Source organism: Gavia stellata, unplaced genomic scaffold (assembly GCF_030936135.1).
Source record: "Gavia stellata isolate bGavSte3 unplaced genomic scaffold, bGavSte3.hap2 HAP2_SCAFFOLD_42, whole genome shotgun sequence".
Taxonomy (NCBI): Eukaryota; Metazoa; Chordata; class Aves; order Gaviiformes; family Gaviidae; genus Gavia; species Gavia stellata.
Window position 1 is genome coordinate 1,406,980 of NW_026776913.1, and position 21,596 is coordinate 1,428,575.

The window sequence follows — 21,596 nt, forward strand, 5'->3', positions numbered from 1 at the left end:
CGATCCCTCTGGCAGCAGAGTGCAGGCCACAATTTGCTTTCACATGGAGGGGTATCCAGTACACCTGGAATCGACTGCCCCAGGGGTGGAAACAGAGTCCTACCATTTGTCATGGGTTGATACAGAGTGCACTGGAACAAGGCGAAGCTCCCGAACACCTGCAGTATATTGATGACATCATTGTGTGGGGCAACACAGTGGAGGAAGCGTTTGAGAAGGGGAGAAGAATAATCCAGATTCTCCTGAAAGCTGGTTTTGCTATAAAACAAAGTAAGGTCAAAGGGCCTGCACAGGAAATTCAGTTTTCAAGAATAAAATGGCAGGATGGGCGTCGTCATATCCCAATGGATGTGATCAATAAAATAACAGCCATGTCTCCACCAACTAACAAAAAGGAGACACAAGCTTTCTAAGGTGTTGTGGGTTTCTGGAGAATGCATATTCCAGGTTAAAGTCTGATCGTAAGCCCTCTCTATCGAGTGACCCGGAAGAAGAATGACTTTGAATGGGGCCCTGAACAGCAGCAAGCCTTTGAACAAATTAAATGGGAGATAGTCCGTGCAGCTTGGGCCAGTCCGGACAGGACAAGATGTGAAAAATGTACTTTACACCTCAGCTGGGAATAACGGCCCCACCTGGAGCCTCTGGCAGAAAGCACCTGGGGAGACTCGAGGTCGACCTCTAGGGTTTTGGAGCCGGAGATATAGGGGATCTGAAGCCCGTTACACTCCAACTGAAAAAGAAATATTAGCAGCATATGAAGGAATTTGAGCTGCTTCGGAAGTAGTTGGTACTGAAGCACACAGCTCCTTTTGGCCCCTCGATTGCCTGTGCTGGGCTGGATGTTCAAAGGGAAGATCCCCTCTACGCATCACGCAACTGATGCTACATGGAGTAAGTGGGTTGCACTGATAACGCAACGAGCTCGGATGGGAAACCCCGACCGCCCGGGAATCCTGGAAGTGATCATGGACTGGCCAGAGGGCCGAAACTTCGGAGTGTCACCAGAGGAGGTGACTCGTGCTGAAGAGGCCCCTCTGTATAATGAATTATCAGAGACTGAGAAGCAATATGCCCTGTTTACAGATGGATCCTGTCGTATTGTGGGAAAACATCGAAGGTGGAAAGCTGCTGTGTGGAGTCCTACGCGACAAGTTGCAGAAACTGCTGAAGGGCAAGGTGAATCAAGTCAGTTTGCAGAGGTGAAAGCCATTCAGCTGGCTTTAGATATTGCTGAACGAGGGAAATGGCCAGTACTTTATCTCTATACAGACTCATGGATGGTGGCAAATGCCCTGTGGGGGTGGCTACAGCAATGGAAGCAGAGCAACTGGCAGCGCAGAGGTAAGCCCATCTGGGCTGCTGAATTATGGCAAGGTATTGCTGCTCGGGTAGAGAACCTGGTTGTAAAAGTACGTCATGTAGATGCTCACATACCCAAGAGTCGTGCCACTGAAGAACATCGAAACAATGAGCGGGTGGACCAAGCTGCTAGAATTGAAGTGGCTCAGGTGGATCTGGATTGGGAACATAAGGGTGAGCTATTTATAGCTCGATGGGCCCATGACACATCAGGACATTTAGGAAGGGATGCAAGAATTGAATCAGACAACGGGACTCATTTCCGAAACAACCTCATTAACACCTGGGCCAAGGAGCATGGCATTGACTGGGTGTATCACATCCCCTACCATGCACCAGCCTCCAGGAAAATGGAACGATACAACGCACTGTTAAAAACGACACTGAAAGCAATGTGTGCTGGGACATTTAAGCATTGGGATACACATTCAGCAGAAGCCACTTGGCTGGTTAACACTAGAGGCTCTGCCAGTCGACCTGGCCCTGCCCAATCAAAACCCCTGCGCACTGTGGAAGGAGATAAGATTCCCGTAGTACATACAAGGAACTTGCTGGGAAAAGCAGTCTGGGTTATTCCTTCCTCAGGAAAAGGTAAACCTATTCGCCGGGTTATTTTTGCTCAAGGACCTGGGTACACTTGGTGGGTAATGCAGAAGGATGGTGGACTCCAGTGCGTACCTCAAGATGATTTAATTCTAGGTGAAACTGATCCATGATTTGAGTTACATGTTACAGGAATTAATTACTATAGCAGGAACCACCTGAACCAATGAAGGACAAGCCTTACAAGAAGCAGTGCAAGTGCAGCAGTGACCTGACCTGAGCTGGCTGTGGTGCCCAATAACTCCACGCGATACAACACCTCTTCTCTCCTGAGTGACCACCATTAACAGATGGAGCCCAAAGTCACGGACTAAATGAACTCAATGGACATTTTATGGACATTTGTGGATATCTGTGGGCACTTTACAGGCATTTCACAGGGGTGGTCCATAGACTAAGGTAATGATATCTGTGTACTATAGGAAAGGATGGGAAGGGTGATGGTAGGTAAGGAGAATGTATTGGATGGTGTGCTACCTGAGTATGACATAAATGGTATGGAATAAGGGGTGAAGAATGTGCTGGTTTTGGCTGGGATAGAGTTAATTTTCTTCATAGTAGCTAGTATGGGGCTTTTCTGCTTCTCACCCCACCCCGCCAGCGAGTAGGCTGGGGATGCACAAGAAGTTGGGAGGGGACACATCTAGGACAGCTGACCCCAACTGACCAAAGGGATTTTCCATACCATGTGATGTCATGCTCAGTATAGAAACTAGGGGAAAAGCTGGCTGGGGGACCACTGCTTGGGCTGGGCATTGGTCAGAGGGTGGTGAGCAATTGTTTTCATTTGTACCACTTGCCTTTCTTGTTTGTTGTTGTTGTTATTTTCCTTTTCATTACAATTTTTATTATTATTATCATTATTATTTCATTTTGCCTCATTTCACTTATTAAACTGTTATTAAACAGCTGGGGTGAGAGGCTAGTGCTGGAAAAGGTGGTGGTTATTGGCTGGTGTGTGACGACTGCCCTGGGGCAGGTGCCCGGGGTGTCCAGTGAACACGGGCACAGGCCAGACCCTGCTCTGCTGGTCCTTCATGTCTCTCGCAGGAGCCCGGCTGTGCGATGACCCTGCTGTGTGCCCCCACCCTGCCCACTCACACACTTGAGCTGTTCACTGGAGTTTTCATCAGTGGGGCCACTTTCTTGGGCATGTTCTTGAGAGCAGCCTTGGAACAAGTCCTAAGCCTTCAGGCTGTGCCCTGAGAAGATCACCTTTCTTTATGAAAACGCTGTTGTGGAGGCCAGCTCTGTCACAGAAGTGCCCGTTCCCTGTCCCTCCCTGTTTTCACAGGACTACCACATGGCAGGACTGTGCCCAAGCTGCCAGAGCACTCAGGCCTTACACCAATGCAAGGGCTGAGAAGAAGAGAGTAGAAGTGGGAAGTGAGCAGGTCTGGAGACACCAGGCACTGGTGCTCCCTGGCAGTGCTGCCGTGCTGGGATTCTTTTCCTCTCCGCCTCTGCACACCCGTACTCACCCTGTAGCTCCAGAGAATGCCTCAAAGGAAGGATCTCAAAGAAGTCACTGAGGGGTTCTTAGTTTTGTTTAAACACACAGACAGCATGGCTCCTTATTTACACAGACCCTGGGTAACACAAAAGTTGGATAGACATATAATTACAAATGGCACAAATAATGACAATTCTTTATGGACAACATTGTGCAAAGTAAGACAAAGCAAATAAACCCCAAACCCACAACCAAAGCCACGAAAAACTACAGAAGATGGGCTTGGCCTGTAATGAGTCACATTAGGAGTGATTTGCAGAAGATGATAATAAGTTTATTGCTTTTGAAAATCATCCAGTCATCAGTTTCCACACTGCATCCTTGAGCTCCTGGTTCCTCATGCTGTAGATGAGGGGGTTCACTGCTGGAGGCACCACCGAGTACAGAAACGACACCAGCAGGTTCAGGGATGGGGAGGAGATGGAGGGGGGCTTCAGGTAGGCAAACACGGCAGTGCAAATTAAGAGGGAGACCACAGCCAGGTGAGGGAGGCACGTGGAAAAGGCTTTATGTGGTCCCTGCTCAGAGGGGATCCTCAGCACAGCCCTCAAGATCTCCACGTAGGACAGCACAATGAAAAGAAAACAAAGAAAAGAAAAAAATAAAGTAAAAACAAGAAGCCCAACTTCCCTGAGGTAAGCATCTGAGCAGGAGAGATTTACAATCTGTGGGATTTCACAGAAGAACTGGTCCACAGCATTGCCTTGGCAGAGTGGTAGTGAAAATGTATTGGCCGTATGCAGCAGAGAAGTGAGCAACCCACTGCCCCAGGCAGCTGCTGCCATGTGGACACAAGCTCTGCTGCCCAGGAGGGTCCCGTAGTGCAGGGGTTTGCAGATGGCAATGTAGCGGTCGTAGGACATGAAAGTGAGAAGGTAAAACTCTGCTGACGTGAAAAAGAGAAACAGAAATACTTGAGCAGCACATCCTGCATAGGAAATGGCCCTGGTGTCCCAGAGGGAATTGGCCATGGCTTTGGGGACAGTGGTGGAGATGGAGCCCAGGTCGAGGAGGGAGAGATTGAGGAGGAAGAAGTACATGGGGCTGTGGAGGTGGTGGTCGCAGACTATGGTGGTGATGATGAGGCCATTGCCCAGGAGGGCAGCCAGGTAGATGCCCAGGAAGAGGCAGAAGTGCAAGAGCTGCAGCTCCCGCGTGTCTGCGAATGCCAGAAGGAGGAACTGGGTGATGGAGCTGCTGTTGGACATTGGCTATTTCTTAGTATGGGGCTCTGTGCACAAAAGGAAAAGACAGGAAGAATTAGGACATATTTCTCTGAGAAAAGCCACTCCAATTTTCACAAAAACACCACCACCACCACCACCCCCCCCCCCAGTTGGAATGCATTTCCTTTCTCCCGTTTGTGCTGGCTGAGTGTGCTGTGAGGAGCAGGAGCTCTGCCCTTCTGCTGCTGAGGAGTCGGCTTTGCTCTGCTGCAGTGGGTACATGGGAGCTGACTTGTGACAGCTCCAATGTTCACAGGGGATGTAAAATGTAATCCACCTTTCATGGAAAAATTCAATATCTGCACTCATGTCTCAGAGGAACGTGGGCTGTGGCAGAGAGGCTTGGCATGTCTTTTTAATAATTTTGCCTGTGTTTTCTCACAGAGCTGCAGTATCCATCAGTCCCATTCCCATCTGCCCTGTGTTTTCATTTTGCTGCCTTGAAGATGCCTTCACACACAAATTACTCTTTTAAAAAAAACCCCAAACCTGGACTCTGATGAGACCAGAGGAATCCTGTTTCAAAGGACAGCTCTGAAAACTCTTCTCCAGCCCAGCCCAGAGGTGGAGGTGTGATGGAGAGGGCAGGACACGACCCCTCCCAGAGAGAAGCAACTGACTCTGCGAGGAGAGTGCCGACCCCCAAGGAAAGGCTCCGCACTCCCAAGGATCCCACAGCAGAGCTGTGCCTTTCTGGGGGGCAGCTTGCAAGCCCTGCAGGACAGGCAAAGCAGAGACTCGGGGGTCCCTCCGATGGGAGGTTCTACAGAGAGAGTCAGCTCATTGCCCCGCAGACAGTGCCCAGCAGACATCTGCAGGGAAACACAGAAAGAGAGCTGCCTGAGCGCACCCTCCCCCTGTGCTCCTTTGCAGTGTCCTCCCAACCCCGTCCCTGTCTCTGCTGCCTGCAGCTGTCCCTGCCAGGAGCTGGTTCTCTGTCCCCTGTGTCTCCTCCCTGGCAGTGCTCACAGAGCCCATCCCACCCGCTGCCTGCTCAGCTCTGCCCTGCAGAGCCCTCCCTGCAGCAGGACACTGCCCAGGGGCATCTCTGGGTGTGCAGGCTCTGAGGGGAACATCAGACCAACCCTGGCGAGGCTGGAAAAGTGACCAGGAACAGAGGAACAGACTTGGAATTTCAGTGCCTCCTCCGGAAATGAGAGATTAATTTCTATGTGGCATCGCCCACCCAGACAACCCAGAGGAGAAGAGTGAAAGACCAGGATCCTTCCCTTTCAGGCAGCCCCTGCCTTGCTGTGCTTCCTGAAAAGTCTCCTGGGAAGATCCTGCAGTGATGTGGAGCTGTGAGCAGCCCTGACCCACACAGCACCCTCTCAACAGCAGAAGCACCCTGCCATTGCACTGGTCTCTCCTTCCACCCCCAGCTTCTCCCCACAGCGCCGTGGGGAGCTCCCCGGGCAGGCTGAGTGCTGACCCTGGCAGGCGGCAGAGTCCCTGCCCCAGCACCCAGCCCCGGGGGTGCAGGGACCCTGCTCGGAAGGACAGCCCTGGGCACCCCTGGCTGCACACCCACCTTCACACCCTGCAGCCGTCCCTGGCAGAAGGCAGCCCTCATGCCCTGTCCCTCTGATGGTGCAGCAGGGAAGCCCTGCTCTGGGGCACCTCCTCCTCCTCTACACTGGAGAACCTGTGGCAGTTCTTCCTAAAAGGTCTCAGAGTTTGTGGGATGTGCCATCATTAGGAGATCTGTCCGTGAACTATACCTAAATTGCTCTTTAGCCAGAGACTTACCGTGTCAAGGGCTGTGAAGATTTCTCCTCCAGTGAGCTCGCCTCTGTCCTCCCACCCCAGACTGCCTTTAACCTCTCTCTGCCTCACTCCTCTCCCCTCGGTGCCTGCAGGCAGTGCCCTCAGCCCTGCTGCGCTTTGCAGAGGAGCTGCTCCTGGGCAGAGCTGTCTCTCCTCAGTGCTGCCCGCTTGCCATGAGCTCCCTCCATCCCAGGAGCCCGGCCCAGCTCAGCAGCAGAGGAGCAGCCCAAGGCGGCACTTTCTCTGCCCCTCGGGGCTCCCCCCAGGGGTCCCTGGGGCTCCAGGGGAACCTGCTGTGAAACAGGCTGGAGCAATCACTGAGGTTCCCTCCCGCAGCTGGGGAGAGACACTTCTTCCCAGCACTGACATTTCCCTGCTGAGAGACAGAGTCACGCCTAAATATCACCTTTTCTTGGCCCATCTTTAGACAGGACAGCCAGACAGGGACAGGCAGGGATCTCCTTTACCCCTGCTGAGGGAAGGGATGCAGCTGAGCCCGACAAGGCATCTCATCCTGGGTTTGGAGTGCTGGGGCTGGAAGGGCACTCAGCTCCCTCCCATGCACACCACAGACCCACAGCAGGTGGGATTCCTCCTGCCCCCCTTCAGGTGGACACACAATAGGCACCTGCATGTGAGCTCCTGCTCTCAGCTCCCATGGTAATTAATGGAGCTGGAGGCCAGGAGTGAGCTGTTCAGATGCAGTTGTCTGGTGACATCTGAGGTGCCAGAGGTGGTCAAAGATGTGTGCCGGTAATAGAGACAGACTGAAGATACGTGCAGGCTGATGTAGAGACAGGCCAACATCTGGGGCATCTTCTTGGAGGCTCTTGGGAATTTCCTTTGGCCAACTGAAAGGACAGCTGCTGCCCAAATTAAGGGCAACTGAACCTGTCCCTACTCGTTATGTTCAGCTCAGCCTATAGAGATATTCATAGGATGGAATGCAGTCGTATGCCATAGGGAGAGCTCAGTCTCTTTCTTCCTCTCCTCCAGGTGCTGGATTCACTAGACCTTCACTGAGTGTATTGGCAGCTGTTTCGTGTTCATCCCCACATTGTGGTACAGAATTCAAGGCAGCTGCTCAATGTAAGGTTCAAATCCAGGCACACAGAGCTACATGAGATGCCAGGGCTGGCAAGAAAATCACAGGACCACCAGGAAAGCAATTCCCATTCAGGGTGGGTGCGTGACAAGACACCCCAGTTGGCGGCATTGCAGAGAATGTGATTTAGTGCCTGTGTGCCATTGCTGTTGCCATCACTCAGAGGCATCAGTTATCAGATGTTATCAGAGAGGCAACGTCTGCCCCTTCTCTGCCCAACAGCTGCAGGCATTGCGTGAACACAAAGCACATCACACAGGGATCTGTACTGACTCCCTTGATGATACAGTCCAGGAACAGAACAATCCTTTTCTCACTGTGCTTGCACACATCTTGTCTTCAAAGACAGCATCCTCCAACCACAGCAATGGTCCATATCAAAACTCAATTGACACTCAACAGGGAATTCAAGGGCACCAAGATGAGCTGTTGCTGTTTCAGGAAGAGTTAAGGAAGAGACTGAGAGAGTGTGGAACCACTTCTAAGTTTAGTAAGAGTAGGTGTAGACAGATCTGAGATGCTCTGTGTCCCCTTTGCCTCAGTTTCCACCAGCAAGGTCTCCCAGGCCTTTGTGCTTTGAGGCAGGGCTCTGGAGGAGAACAACCAGCTGTGAATGGGGATGAAGCCAGGGGTTACCTGAGCAAACCGCACACCTACCAGTCCATTGGACCGTAGGGGCTGCATCCAAGTGTGCTGGGAGAGTTCTTCACCAGTAGATCCTGGTCCATGATGATCCCAGTAAGGAAGGTACTCAGACTCTGTGAGGTATCATTTAAAATGCAGTGAGGGCTAAGATTATAAAGAGAGAATAGTATAGGTAATCTTTTATCTAGTTAGGTGGTGGGATGCCTAGGTGGTGTAGCATCAGATGGGACTCCCAGCCATGCGCAGCACGCCATGCAGACCCCATCCAGAGAAAAGAGTCTCCTGTTTTGGTCAATCAAACTCTTACTGTATTCCCTTAAGTGGAAACGACTCTATTCCTCTTCTCCACAGTCAGTCAGAAATGATGTTCTCATGAGACCTTCCTGCTGCATTGTCAGACAGAGACAAGGCCATGCAGGTGCCATGATGGCCGGTACCGAGTGGGAGCTGCCCGCAGGCTGCACTGTGACAAGGAGCTGCCGAGGTTGTCCTGTGCCCAAGGGATCTCTGCAGCACAGTACAGGTGTGGAGGCCACGCTGTACACGCAGCACAGCATAGCACTAATTGCTCGGTGGACGATGGTCTTCTGGTCAGGACCAGTGATCAGGTTTCCCTGGGAGAAGTCTGCGCTCCACCCCGGTGCCACGGCTGAGGTGCTGCAGCCCAAAGGTGCATGGCCAGGAGGAGCTGGAGCACAGGCAGGAGGAGCTGAAGCCCCAGGACGTGTCACTCTACTGTGATGGTTTGGGATTAAATGAGAAGTGGTGGCACAGCTTGCTGAGCTGGGGTGCTGCAGTGGAGGGATACAGGCTCTGATGGAGAAGGTGACAGGGAGGACAAGAATTGGGGGGAAGCACCCTGTGTGAAGGAAGAGCTAGGATATATGGAGCTCCTCTATGAGATGGGCCACAGGTTGGGCCAGCTTCTGTGAGTGAGGATGAGAAGAGAAGTCAGTAAGGGTGACATGGTCTCGGCACTCATAGCCTACTTTGTCAGGGAGAGGAAACAGCAAAAGTCCTCTCTCAGCAAGCCGAGGAAGTCTCCAGGTTAAGCAGCAGGTTCCTGTGGGGGACTGTAAGCGCCCTGGCATTCCCTGGCCAGGCAAAGCGACAGGATGCCGGCAGCCTGGAAGCTCCTGGGACAAGTTCCTAACAGAGCTGCCAGGTAGGGACAACAAGGGGGATGCTCACCTGGAGCCGGTACTGGTAAACAAGGAAATAGTGGGGTCCCAGGTGTCAAAGGAAGGCCAGCAGCAGAGCACAGGCTGGTGGACTCCAGAGGAGAAGACTTTGATGTACGGGGGGACTGATCCAGGTGGTGCCATGGGAAGAAGCTCTGAAGGGGGAAGGAGCTCAGGAAATGTGATAGGCCTTGCAGGACAGCCTCTCCCGAGCACAAGAAGGTTCTCTCTGAATACCTATGGAAAGGAAACATTCATATGTTGGCCAGCATTGCTCTGATGGCCAAGAGCATCCCGGCTTGTATCAGAAATAGTGTTGCCGGCAGTACTAGGGAAGTGATTGTCGCCCTGTAGAGAGGTGGGTGCTGGTCTCTTTTCCTCAAATGACAAGGGAATGGACAAGAGGAAACAGCCACAAGTTCTGCCATGGGATTCTTAGAGTGTGGTTGAGGCGCTGAGGGACATGGTTTAGTGGTGGACTTAGCAGGGTTAGGTTTACAGTTGGACTTGATGATCTTAAAGGTCTTTTCCAACCTAAACCATTCTATGAATCGATGATTCTATGATCCTTGTACAGAGTCTGCACATGAATGCCACGCACTGATGCCACCATTACAGAGAAGGAGACAAGGCATTTGACCAGGTTGTTGAACCCTGGAATCGGTATGCCATGCCTCCTGAGGTTCTCGCAAGCACCTAAGCTTTTGTGCAGAGGACTGTGAGTCCTCTTTAGGTGTCCTGCCTGTCTCCCGCCCCATGCTGTGCTTTAGGCTGTGAAGAGAATCAAAACCAACTTTATGACTAGGTTAGCTTAATTTTACATGCTGAAATGCAGGGCAGATGAAGGGAACTCTGAGCTTCCAGGCTCTCTGCCGCCCAGTTAGGGCTTCAGAGAATGGAAATGCAGGTAATCCTCTTGTGCCAGTGTACACCACATCAAAATTTTGCCTTCCTTTGTACCTTTTAACTGACCTGGGATCTGCCCGTTGGCTGCCTATGATTAAAAAAGAAACTATTCTTCTCGTCCACCTCCCCCTCCTCAAAAAAGCAGCGAAAAAAGATATGGAGCATGGATTACTTAAGGACAATACTGTAATCTTTAAATTATAGGGGAGAGCAAAGGTAGTACAATGAATTCCAAAACATCCTTGAGAGCTTCCTTATTTTCACTTGTCTCCAAAGCTGAGCCTGATTAGGTCTTGAAAGGACTACCTCAAATCTCTGCAACCCAAATCCCTCCAACCTTCTCTTAGCAAAGGTCTTTTAGCCCCGGACACTTCTGCCCATCACTACAGCACACTGTCCAATCTCTCTTTTTCAGCTGGGTGACATCAAGGTACTCCATTGCAACTCCATTCCCTACAAAAGTCTTCTCTCCACGCTGATCCCACTTGGATCATGCCATGTTATGTACGGCTCCATCCTCCTCTTGCAGAGCTCCATTGGATGGGCAGTTTTCCATTTCTTTCATGCCCATTCACCTTCACAACATTTTCTCTTGCATGCATACCACATATTGTCTGAAGCAGCACATTTACCGCCCACAGCTTCACTGTTTACCCACTGCAGGCTGAGATATTTCTCCTCTTGCAGCAGACATTGTGCAAAACTGCTCCATATATGGAAACCCACTTCAATGCTGCATATTCATTTGGGCTAAAAAAAAGATAATGAAAATCTCCTGAGCTAGTTTCTCAAAGACACATGTTCAAAGCGGCAAAGCAGATTCAATACAGAAATGCTGAGAGCCAAGTTGCAAAGAGAGAGGGAAAAATAGGTGAAGACTCACAAATTTGTCCAGACTCAAATTCTCTGTCAGTCAAGAGCAAGTCCCACAGCCTGGGGGACGTTTTCATGAACTGACCCTCTGGGAAGTTTTGTTTCTTGGGCCTCTTGGCTCGAGCCTGTGGCATTCACATTTCCAGGAAGAGGAAAAGTTGTGGTTCAGCTATCAGACTTTTGCCGTCCTGCCTGGAGATCCAGGAGAGTTGTGTCACACAACACCCAGTGTCATAGTGAAGATGGAGGCAGTGTGAATTGTAGTGGTTTGGACGCCAAGGAATTACATTGTTGGAGGGGAGTCAGAATATGAGAAGGAAAGAAGGGGGAAGTAATGATTTCTGTGTTAAAAAATGGGGAAACTGAGACCCAACTTGTGCATCTTTCCTCTGCGCAAGGATCTACTTTTTTTTTCAGAGGCGCTGACCCTATCAGAGTAGCTTTCACAGTTGTCCTCTGCTAGGAAGCCCAGAGAACAAGAGGGATGGGATTCATCTGCTTGGATTTAGACATGTCCAGTGGAAGGGCTTGATTCAGCTGCCCACTTCGCCCTGCCAATAGGGAGATGCCCTGAGGAATCCCAGACATGCAGGAATGCCACGCCTCAGCCTGGCTGGGTGACAGAAGAGAAAACAGCATGCTTAGAGTCAGTTTCCTCCCGCTCCTGGGCAGGTGTGGCATTTCAACAGCTCCCACTTGCAGGATCACAACTGGCTTTACTTTAAAGAAGGAAGAAAGCCAGGCAAGTTTTTTACACTCTTCAAGACCAGACCTATATTTCTTTAAGACACAAATTCCCTTCTCCCGCTTCTCATTCCACAACCAGTCCCAAGATTCTGCACTTCTAAAGATATACCTGGTACACAAAAGAGGCACTTACGAGTGGTCCCCACCTGATCAAAAGAGATCCACCACCTGTTTATTCCTGGTGGATCACAACATGTATGAGCTCTCAATGCAGGCCACAGTTTTTCTGAGTGCATTTCCAAGAGCCCCCTCATCCTCCCTGTTCCGCAGGCTGTAGAGGAGTGGATTGACCAGGGGCGTGAGGATGGTGTAGAAAAAGGAGAGGACTTCATGGAGCTGCCTCAGGGAGGCTGTCCTGGTGTCATGTAGACAAGGACGAGGGTGCCATAGAAAACAGTCACCACGATGAGGTGAGAGGAGCGGGTGGAGAAGGCCTTCTGCCTCCCCATGGTGGTTGGGATCCTCAGGACTGCAGCTCTGATGCAGATGTAGGATACAAGTGTGAGTCCAAATGGGAAGGCTCCACACACATGGGTGTGTCCCAGTGGGTGGCTCCCCAATTTGGCACAAGTCCCTGATGATTCCCTGTCTCAAACTTCATATCTTTATCGTGACTTGGAGATGGCCGAGGCAGTCACCTAGACAGCCCAGAGAGCTCCTGGAATGGAGGAGCCCTTTTACTCAGTCATTCACCCCACCTACACTGGGGTGCGTTGTTCCTGAAGGTGCTTCCATGGGGAGGGTGCCTCAGATTCCCTGCTCGCTCTAAATCACATCCCATGTAGATGGCTGAGAGACAACTGTGAGAGAGCTGAGGGATTGAGATGGATCCCTAAGATACGAGCAAGATGGAGAAAGAGACAGCGAGAGATTAAGAGAGTTGAGAACATAAGGGACATGTCTTGGCACCCTGGCCCCATACACTCTGCCCCAACCTCTGCCTGTCCACTGAGGTGTGTGAGTGCCCATTAGCTTATGCCCCACAGCTCTGACTGCACTGACCACCACGCTGCCTGTATCTGGGTTCAGCAGTGTCAAGGACACAGAGAGGGTATCTAAGGAAAGAGGAGCTGCAATGAGAAGACAGGCAGGACAGGACTGTACCAAGACACGTGGTCTCCCTTCATAGCTGCCACTGTGCCAAGAGCCACTGGCACAAAATGGCAACACTGTGACAGGGATTAGAGAAGAGGAGAGGTTTCCTTTTAATTTTGGAGAGACTTTAAGGCACAGTTGTAACCCTCATGTCTTCAAAGGATGGCCCCGCTGAGCAAGAGTCCCTCCCTTCTGCAAATGAGCACACGTTGCCCGGTATGTGGCTCAGGGCACTTGGCATTACCTATGGGAAAACTAAGCTGCCAAGTCTATGCTAAGTACAGTTCTCCTGAAGACCACTGTAGGAGGAGATGATATCACCTTCTAGAGTGCTGATCCTTCCCTGCTATCAAAGGAGGCCAGAGAATGAACTCATCTTTTTAGACATTAAAGTTATAAAAGTCTATGTCTGAACAAGCTAATTCCACTGAATGTGCTGGATTAGCTGAAGTATTGGCTCTGGGAGCATTGTGTCAAGGAATGGACATTTATTTCACCAAACATGAGTGATCTGGAGACAGGTGCACTGTTATTCAAACCTACATTCCTGACCAATGTTCTAGATTGTGGACCAAATTAGAAGAGAGGTCATTCTCAACAGTTCAACTGGACTGAATTTCAGGCATGCTTTTGTTCTGACCAGGAGGTTAAGTGATATGTAAGTGCCACTTTGCAGAGAAATAAAGCCGTCATTCTTCTCTTCATTGTGTTCCACCTATTTTCTGTCATTTCCTAAAGACTAAGAGGTTCAGCAAAGATCTGCCACCAAAATAATCGGGAAAACACATTTAGGAGCATGGCAAAGTTGCATAAGAACTGGAGGAGGGTGAAGCTTGTTGAGAATTGGGTGTGCCATGGAGGGATGAAGTCCTCTGCTTGTTGCTTTCTGTCTTGGTTTGCACGCTTAGAAAATGCCACTGTGGTATTCACCAGGGTTTGTAAAGTGCTTGTAGGTCATTTGAAAGGCATTGCTATGCAGGGTCGTCTTACGATGACGTGTTGCAGAAGAGAGTCTGGTGTGATATTCGATTAAGGAGATCTTACACTGCTAAGAAAGAGAGGTCTCATTTCTGCAGATTCATCATAACCATGTGTTTGCCCTCCCCACCCCTCTCCCCTTTCAAAATCCACTTACGACACCTCTTCTGAGGTGGAAAAGCGGTTTCTGAAGATTATCACAGAATCAGAGAATCACAGAATCACTACGGTTGGAAAAGACCTGTAAGATCAAGTCCAACCTAAAAAAAAAAAACAAAAAAAAAACCCACCACACACCACACAACAACAACAAACCACAACACACCAAAACCAACCCACCCAACACCACACAGCACCATGCCCATCAAGCTATATCCCACAATGGCACATCCACACGCTCCTTGAATACCTCCAGGGAGGGTGACTCTACCACCTCCCTGGGCAGCCTATTCCAATGTTTCACCACTCTCTCAGTAAAGAACTTTTTCCTAATATCCAGCCTGAACCTCCCCTGGCGCAACTTGAGGCCATTTCCTCTAGTCCTGTCACTCGTCACTTGGGAGAAGAGACCAGCACCCACCTCTCTGCAACCCCCTTTCAGGTAGTTGTAGAGAGCGATGAGGTCTCCCCTCAGCCTCCTCTTCTCCAGGCTAAACAACCCCAGCTCCCTCAGCCGCTCCTCATCAGACTTGTGTTCCAGACCCCTCACCAGCTCCGTCGCCCTTCTCTGGACACACTCCAGCACCTCAATGTCCTTCTTGTAGTGAGGGGCCCAAAACTGAACACAGTATTCGAGGTGCGGCCTCACCAGAGCCGAGTACAGAGGCATGATCACCTCCCTGCTCCTGCTGGCCACACCATTTCTGATACAGGCCAGGATGCTGTTGGCCTTCTTGGCCACCTGGGCACGCTGCTGGCTCATATTCAGCCGTCTGTCAACCAGCACCCCCAGGTCCTTTTCTGCGGGGCAGCTTTCCAGCCACTCGTCCCCAAAGCTGTAGCGTCGCATGGGGTTGTTGTGACCCAAGTGCAGGACCCAGCACTTGCCCTTGTTAAACCGCATACAGTTGGTCTTGGCCCATCGACCCAGCTTGTCCAGATCCCTCTGCAGAGCCTTCCTACTCTCCAGCAGATCAACACTCCCGCCCAACTTGGTGTTGTCTGCAAGCTTGCTGAGGGAGCACTCAATCCCCTCATCCAGATCGCCCATAAATATATGAAACAAGACCGGCCCCAAAATTGAGTCCTGAGGGACTCCGCTTGTGACCGGCTGCCAACTGGATTTCCTTTTATTCACCACAACTCTCTGGGCTCAGCCGTCCAGCCAGTTTTTTACCCAGCGAAGAGTGCACCTGTCTGAGCCACGAGTCGCCAGCTTCTCCAGGAGAATACTGTGGGGAACAGTATCAAAGGCTTTACTAAAGTCCAGGTAGACAACATCAACAGCCTTTCCCTCAGGTGGGTCACCTGGTCATAGAAGGAGATCAGGTTGGTCAAGCAGGACCTGCCTTTCATGAACCCGTGCTGGCTGGGCCGGATCCCTTGGTTGTCCTGCACATACCCTGTGAGCACCCTCAAGATATCTGCCATGGGATCAGTATCTGCAATGGCCTCCGCATCGGCAAAGGCATTTGTAATGCAGTCAGTGTCTGCAGCGGCTCCTACATCCCTTATTGTACCTGCACCTGACTTTGCATCAGCAGTGCTCTCTGCAGTGGTTTCTACAATGGCATCTACACAGGCTTGTGTAGACCACCTGGTGAAGGTCAGGAAGCAGAGGAGCTCTCTTTTAGACAGCTGGAGGAAGCAACCCTGGGGACTGTGAAGACCATGGGTCTTTGCTAGAAGGGTACCGCTGAGGGGAAGGTGGAAGGTGATCCCTGACCTGACTCAAGGAGAAGCTGTACGGGATTTGTTTTCCACAAAAAGGCAAGGCAGGACTGGCTGAAGAAGTGAATGTGGAGGGCTGCTTTGGCCTTTCCCAGGGATGTACTTTGCAGGATGTCCTTGGAGACTGCCCTGGAGAGAGAAGATCCCCCAGAGCAGCTTCCTGATCATCAGGGACAACCCCCTGAGAGCAGAAGAACAGACAACTCCATGTGTAGGAAGTCCAGCAAAAGTGGTGCTAGGCCAGCATGGATGAACGGGGATCTCCTCACAGAGCACGAAAAGGGAGTATGCAGAAGGTGGGAGCAGGGATGGGCCACCTGGAGGAATACATGGCTGAGCCTGCTGGGATGGAGAGAGGAAAGCCAGAGCCTAGCTGGACATGGAAGTAGTGAGGCTTGTGAAGGGCAACAGGAAGCGCTTCTTTCCGTATGTCAGCACTGTCCCCATTGTTTTGGAAAGGCCATTTCAACTGGGGGAGGTTCCTGATGTCTAGCAAAAGGCAAACACCGGCGTCATCTTGAAGACTGTCAAGAGGGAGGGTGTAAGGCTTTGAGCAACTGGACCCCCCATGGCAGAGGGGGTTGGAGCAGATGATCTTGGAAGGTCCCTGCTGACCAAAACCATTCTATGATTCTATGATTCATTGGATAAGCCCCCTCAGACAGAAAAGACTTCCTCAACCCAAGCTGGGTGTAGAGGGCCCTGGCCAATATTGACTGCAGGGTCAGCCAAATCTCACCCTCAGCTTCACTGAATGTATGGACTAGACCTTCCAGGGCACAGATGTGATTTTAGATGCCTGCCTCACGTGTAAAGATATATATTTACGACCCTGAAGGAGGCAAGCAGAGTGGGGAAAGAACTGGGTGCAAAGCTGAATCCTACACAAAGCATTTGTTCCACCCCTCAGCAGGGTGCCTGCGCTCCTGTCACAGTGTAGTGCTGCACAGCCAGCGAAGCCTGGGGAGTGGCTTGGTGCACCCCAGAAACCTAGTGTTTGGGTCAGGGGTTTGAAGACAGGCACTCGAGATGGCCAGTCGTTTGCAAAGACACCTGCAGATGACTGGTAAATATGACACAGCAAATCCCGGACACCAGCACCCGCTTGGAGCAGCAACTCGAAAGGGGTTCAGCTCAGTGAGGTACGCAGCCCAGTGTGGGTGTCCACATGGACATCTTTGCACATGAATGAGGCTGTGACTCTCCCATTTAGCTCATGGAGACATACCTACTGCAAGCAGAGGAGTGTGAAGAGGCATTCAAGGCAGCAGCCCTCAGCTGCAGAAGGGTAACTGTCTCCTGCAGTTTTTGGTGTCCTTGGTTATCATACCTGGTGTCCAGCAAAAACAAGGTGCTGCTCAAAATGCCCTTGGGTGTGGACATCCTGCGATCCGAGCACACTGTGAAAATTGTTGGCCTGTTCCCTGATTGTATCATCAAGGGGATAGAAGAACCAGCAAAGTTTGAGAGTGTAGGCCCACGAGTGGAGACCTCCCTATGATGTGCTTCATGTTCATACACTGCGTGCATCTGGTGGACAGAGATGGGACAGACCTGGCCTTACTGCAGCGGTGGGAATCAACTGCTTTCAGACCAGTCCCAAAAATGTCTAGGATGCCCTGAGGTGTCTATAACGTACCCACTCTGAGTGGGGCATGGTTTCCCTGTCGGTCCTGTGCTGTTGTGCCAGCAACATGCAGTTGTGCTGGAGCGCCCTGACATTTCCCGTGGCACAGCAGGCCTGTATTCAGCCACTAAATTGAGCAGCTGCCCTGGCTAAGGTTAGGCAATATAGGGATGTGCATGTAAAAGCTTCCATTAGAGTCACTGGAGATGTAGGAAGCAGAGCTGATGGAGAAGAGAAAGAGAGTGGTAGCTGTCCTGATGGCACATGACTCCATTTGTTCAGCTGAAAACCTCTACAGGTGGCCTTGAACACAATGAGTAGAGGAGATTTAGTTGTTCTTAATGTGGGCACCTGCTGTCCACTGTAAGTTGCGCAAAGGAATTCCCCAACAGGCTCCAGGATGATGTCCCCAGATGTTGCCACAACCCCTCAGCATTGGTCGGTTAGACCTTGCAGTTACCAGCACATATCTTGGACCACCTCTGGCACCTCAGATGGCACCAGGTGTCACATCTGAACAGCTCACTGCTGGCCTCCACCTCCATTAATTACCAGCGGAGCTTAGACGAGGAGCTCCCATGCAGGTACCTATTTTGTGAACAAGTGAACTGAGGCAAGAGGAATCCCACCTCCTGTGTCTTTGTGGTGTCCATGGGAGGGAGCTGAGTATCCTTCCAGTCCCAGGACTACAAACCCAGGATGAGACACCTCGAATGACTCAGCTGAATCCCTTCACTCAGCACGGGTAAAGGAGACCTCTGTCTGTCACTGTCCAGGTGTCTTGTCTAACGATGGGACACGGAAAGGTGCTTCTCAGACTTAACTCTGTCCCTGAGAAGAGAAAGGTCAGTGCTAGAAAGAAGTGTCTCTGCAGAGGTGAGAGAGGGAACAGTGGTTACATCAGTCTGTTTCAAGGTAGGTTCCTGAGGAGCCCCCGGGAGTACAGGGTGGGAGTCAGAGAAAGTGCCGCTTTGGGCTGCTCTGCTTCTGAGCTGGGCCGGGCTCCTGGGATGGAGGGAGCTCAGGGCAAGCGGGCAGCACTGAGGAGAGACAGCTCAGCCCAGGAGCAGCTCCTCTGCAGAGCGCAGCAGGGCTGAGGGCACTGCCTGCAGGCACCGAGGGGAGACACGGGAGCCTGAGGGAGCTTAAAGTCAGTTGGGAGAAGAAAGATGCTGAGAGCTCAGTGAGGGAGAAATCTTAAAAGCCCTCTACTTGTTAAGTCTGTGGGTGCAGGGCGATGCAGCTGCGGTTCCTGGAGGGATCTCCTAAATCTGGTACATGCAACAGCTTATGGGACCTGTCAGAAGGACTTTCACATTTTCTCTAATGTAGAAGAGGAGGAGGTGCCCCAGAAGAGGGCTTCCCTGCTGCACCATGAGAGGGACAGGGCAGGAGGGCTGCCTTCTGCCAGGGACGGCTGCAGGGTGTGAAGGTGGGTGTGCAGCCAGGGGTGCCCAGGGCTGTCCTTCCGAGCAGGGTCCCTGCACCCCCGGGGCTGGGTGCTGGGGCAGGGACTCTGCCGCCTGCCAGGGTCAGCACTCAGCCTGCCCGGGGAGCTCCCCACAGTGCTTTAGGGCGCCTCAGCCTTCAGAAAGCACCATCATCACATTTCTAGTTTCATCAGTGTTTGTATGAATTGGTCCTCAGACCCTGCACACTCAGAGATGCCCCTGGGCAGTGCTCTGCCGCAGGAGCTCTCTGCAGAACAGAGCTGAGCATGTGGTGGGTGGGATGGGGTCTGTGAGCACTGACAGGGAGGAGGCGTGGAGACAAAGAGACAGCTTCCTGCAGGGACAGCTCTAGGCAGCAGAGACATGGGCAGGGAGGGAGCTCTTACCAGAAACATCTTGGGAGGCAGGATATGGGCACCTCCCTGCCATCCCCTGCGATGCAAAAAACTTTTCTGGAGCTACCCCACAGACTTCTCTCCCACCCAGCAGAGCCCCCCACCCTTAATGTCACGGGACTTTGTCAAGAGTTGCCTTCCCAGCAGCCAGACCACCAAAGAGTCAGAATGGTCGTGTGTCCAGCTGTGTCTCCCTGTCCTGCCTCCCTTGGCAGGAGTGCTTTGGCATGTTCCCCTCTTGTCCCCGCTGCCCTGTTTTTTTCCATTGCACTCACCGGTGTGGGGGTGAGGATTTGGCTGAAGCCCAGACACAGATGTTGTGGGTCCTGCCATGCAGATGCATCCATGGAGGAAAAGCATCCAAGTCCCCTGCAAACTTTGGGGTCTAGGCACTGCATTGTGTGGGGCTGGCAATGATCTTGCCCTCCTATCAGGACATGTCATCTTTCTGCTCTTGGCTCTTTCCCTGGGAGGTCCTGCTGGGCTGCAGGCCTGCCCTCCAGAAGAGCACAGCTCTCCCATGGCATCTCTGTGTTTCCCAAGACTCCAGCAGAGAAGACATCTCGATGCTAAGGCCATGGAAATGCTGCTGGAGGACTGTATGTGGGCAGCTGCAATGAGTGCCTCTGTGTCCTTGGCTGGGAGGCCAGAGCTGAGATTCTCCTCAGGTACAATGAGACGGGCTGAGGGGTTTGGAGATCCGCACTTGGAAACTGGGTTCCTCTGCTCTCAGCAGTGCCCAGTTTTTTTGGGGGAACATCTGGGTGTGATTGTCCTCCAGCTGAAAGAGGTGCCAGCACAGGGCAGATGAGACAAGGGCTGACAGAATGTCCTCACTCCGCACGAAAGCACAGTCGCTTTACTTCTCAGGACCAACAAGGTTTCACTTGTAGTGCGGCAGAAATGCCAGCTGTTTCTGCCTTAAAAGCCCTCCTCAGGTGTAGTGGGGCAACTAGAGCAGCATAAGAAAAACAAAATCCCCACAGCTCAGTTCTGCAGTTGAGTGAATTGGGAGAGACAATGCTGAAAAGTCATTTGACACCATGAATGGATTTAATCTGAGGTCACCCTGTGTTCCTATCTACCTGTTGGTGCAGGGCTGGACTGACTCCTCATGAAACACTCAGCCAGCACCAACCAGAACTCAAAAAAAAGCAAGTGTGAAAGGTGTTCCTGAATAGGTGGAGGCAGTTTGGTGGGGTTCTATGAGAAATTGAATATATTTTGCTCAGAGAAGTCTTCCCTAACTTCTCACTGTCTTTTCCTCCTTCGACAGGTCCCCATGCCCAGAGGAGGAAAATGTCCAACAGCAGCTCTATAACTGAGTTCTTTCTCCTGGCATTCGCAGACACGCGGGAGCTGCAGCTCTTGCACTTCTGCCTCTTCCTGGGCATCTACCTGGCTGCCCTCCTGGGCAATGGCCTCATCATCACCGCCATAGCCTGTGACCACCACCTCCACAGCCCCATGTACTTCTTCCTCCTCAACCTCTCCCTCCTCGACCTGGGCTCCATCTCCACCACTGTCCCCAAAGCCATGGCCAGTTCCCTGTGGGACATCAGGATCATTTCCTATGCAGGATGTGCTGCCCAAGTCTTCCCGCTTGTCTTTTTCATTTCAGCAGAGTTTTATCTTCTCACCATCATGGCCTATGACCGCTACATTGCCATCTGCAATCCCCTGCACTACGGGACCCTCCTGGGCAGCAGAGCTTGTGTCCACATGGCAGCAGCTGCCTGGGGCAGTGGGTTGTTCAATGCTGTGCTGCACACAGCTAATACATTTTCACTACCACTCTGCGAAGGCAATGCCTTGGACCAGTTCTTCTGTGAAATCCCACAGATCCTCAAGCTCTCCTGCTCAGACACGTACCTCAGGGAAGTTGGGCTTCTTGTGGTTAGTGCTTGTTTCAGTTTTGGCTGTTTTGTTTTCATTGTGCTGTCCTATGTGCAGATCTTGCGGGCCGTGCTGAGGATGCCCTCTGAGCAGGGACGGCACAAAGCCTTTTCCACGTGCCTCCCTCACCTGGCTGTGGTTTCCCTGTTCCTCAGCACCATCATGTTTTCCTACCTGAAGCCCCCCTCCATCTCCTCCCCATCCCTGGACCTGTTCATGGCCGTTCTGTACTCAGTGGTGCCTCCAGCAGTGAACCCCCTCATCTACAGCATGAGGAACCAGGAGCTCAAGGGTGCCATCAAGAAATGGTTTTCATGGACATTTTTCAACAGCTGA

At 51.7% G+C, this 21,596-nt stretch overlaps 2 protein-coding genes across 2 annotated transcripts; one reads left to right on the top strand and one right to left on the bottom strand.

The window, feature by feature from the left end:
* Positions 1-3,768: 3,768 nt before the first annotated feature.
* Positions 3,769-4,686, bottom strand: LOC132321503 (olfactory receptor 14J1-like). The gene has a single exon (XM_059834997.1). It carries the CDS (start codon positions 4,684-4,686, stop codon positions 3,769-3,771), a length of 918 nt encoding a protein of 305 aa, XP_059690980.1.
* Positions 4,687-20,831: 16,145 nt separating this feature from the next.
* On the top strand, positions 20,832-21,596 carry LOC132321457 (olfactory receptor 14C36-like). The gene has a single exon (XM_059834952.1). The coding sequence runs from the start codon at positions 20,832-20,834 to the stop codon at positions 21,594-21,596; it is 765 nt and encodes a 254-aa protein (XP_059690935.1).

Coding starts and splice junctions, on each gene's coding strand:
- LOC132321503 (XM_059834997.1), bottom strand. CDS start 4,686: ATGTCCAACAGCAGCTCCATCACCCAGTTCCTCCTTCTGGCATTCGCA.
- LOC132321457 (XM_059834952.1), top strand. CDS start 20,832: ATGTACTTCTTCCTCCTCAACCTCTCCCTCCTCGACCTGGGCTCCATC.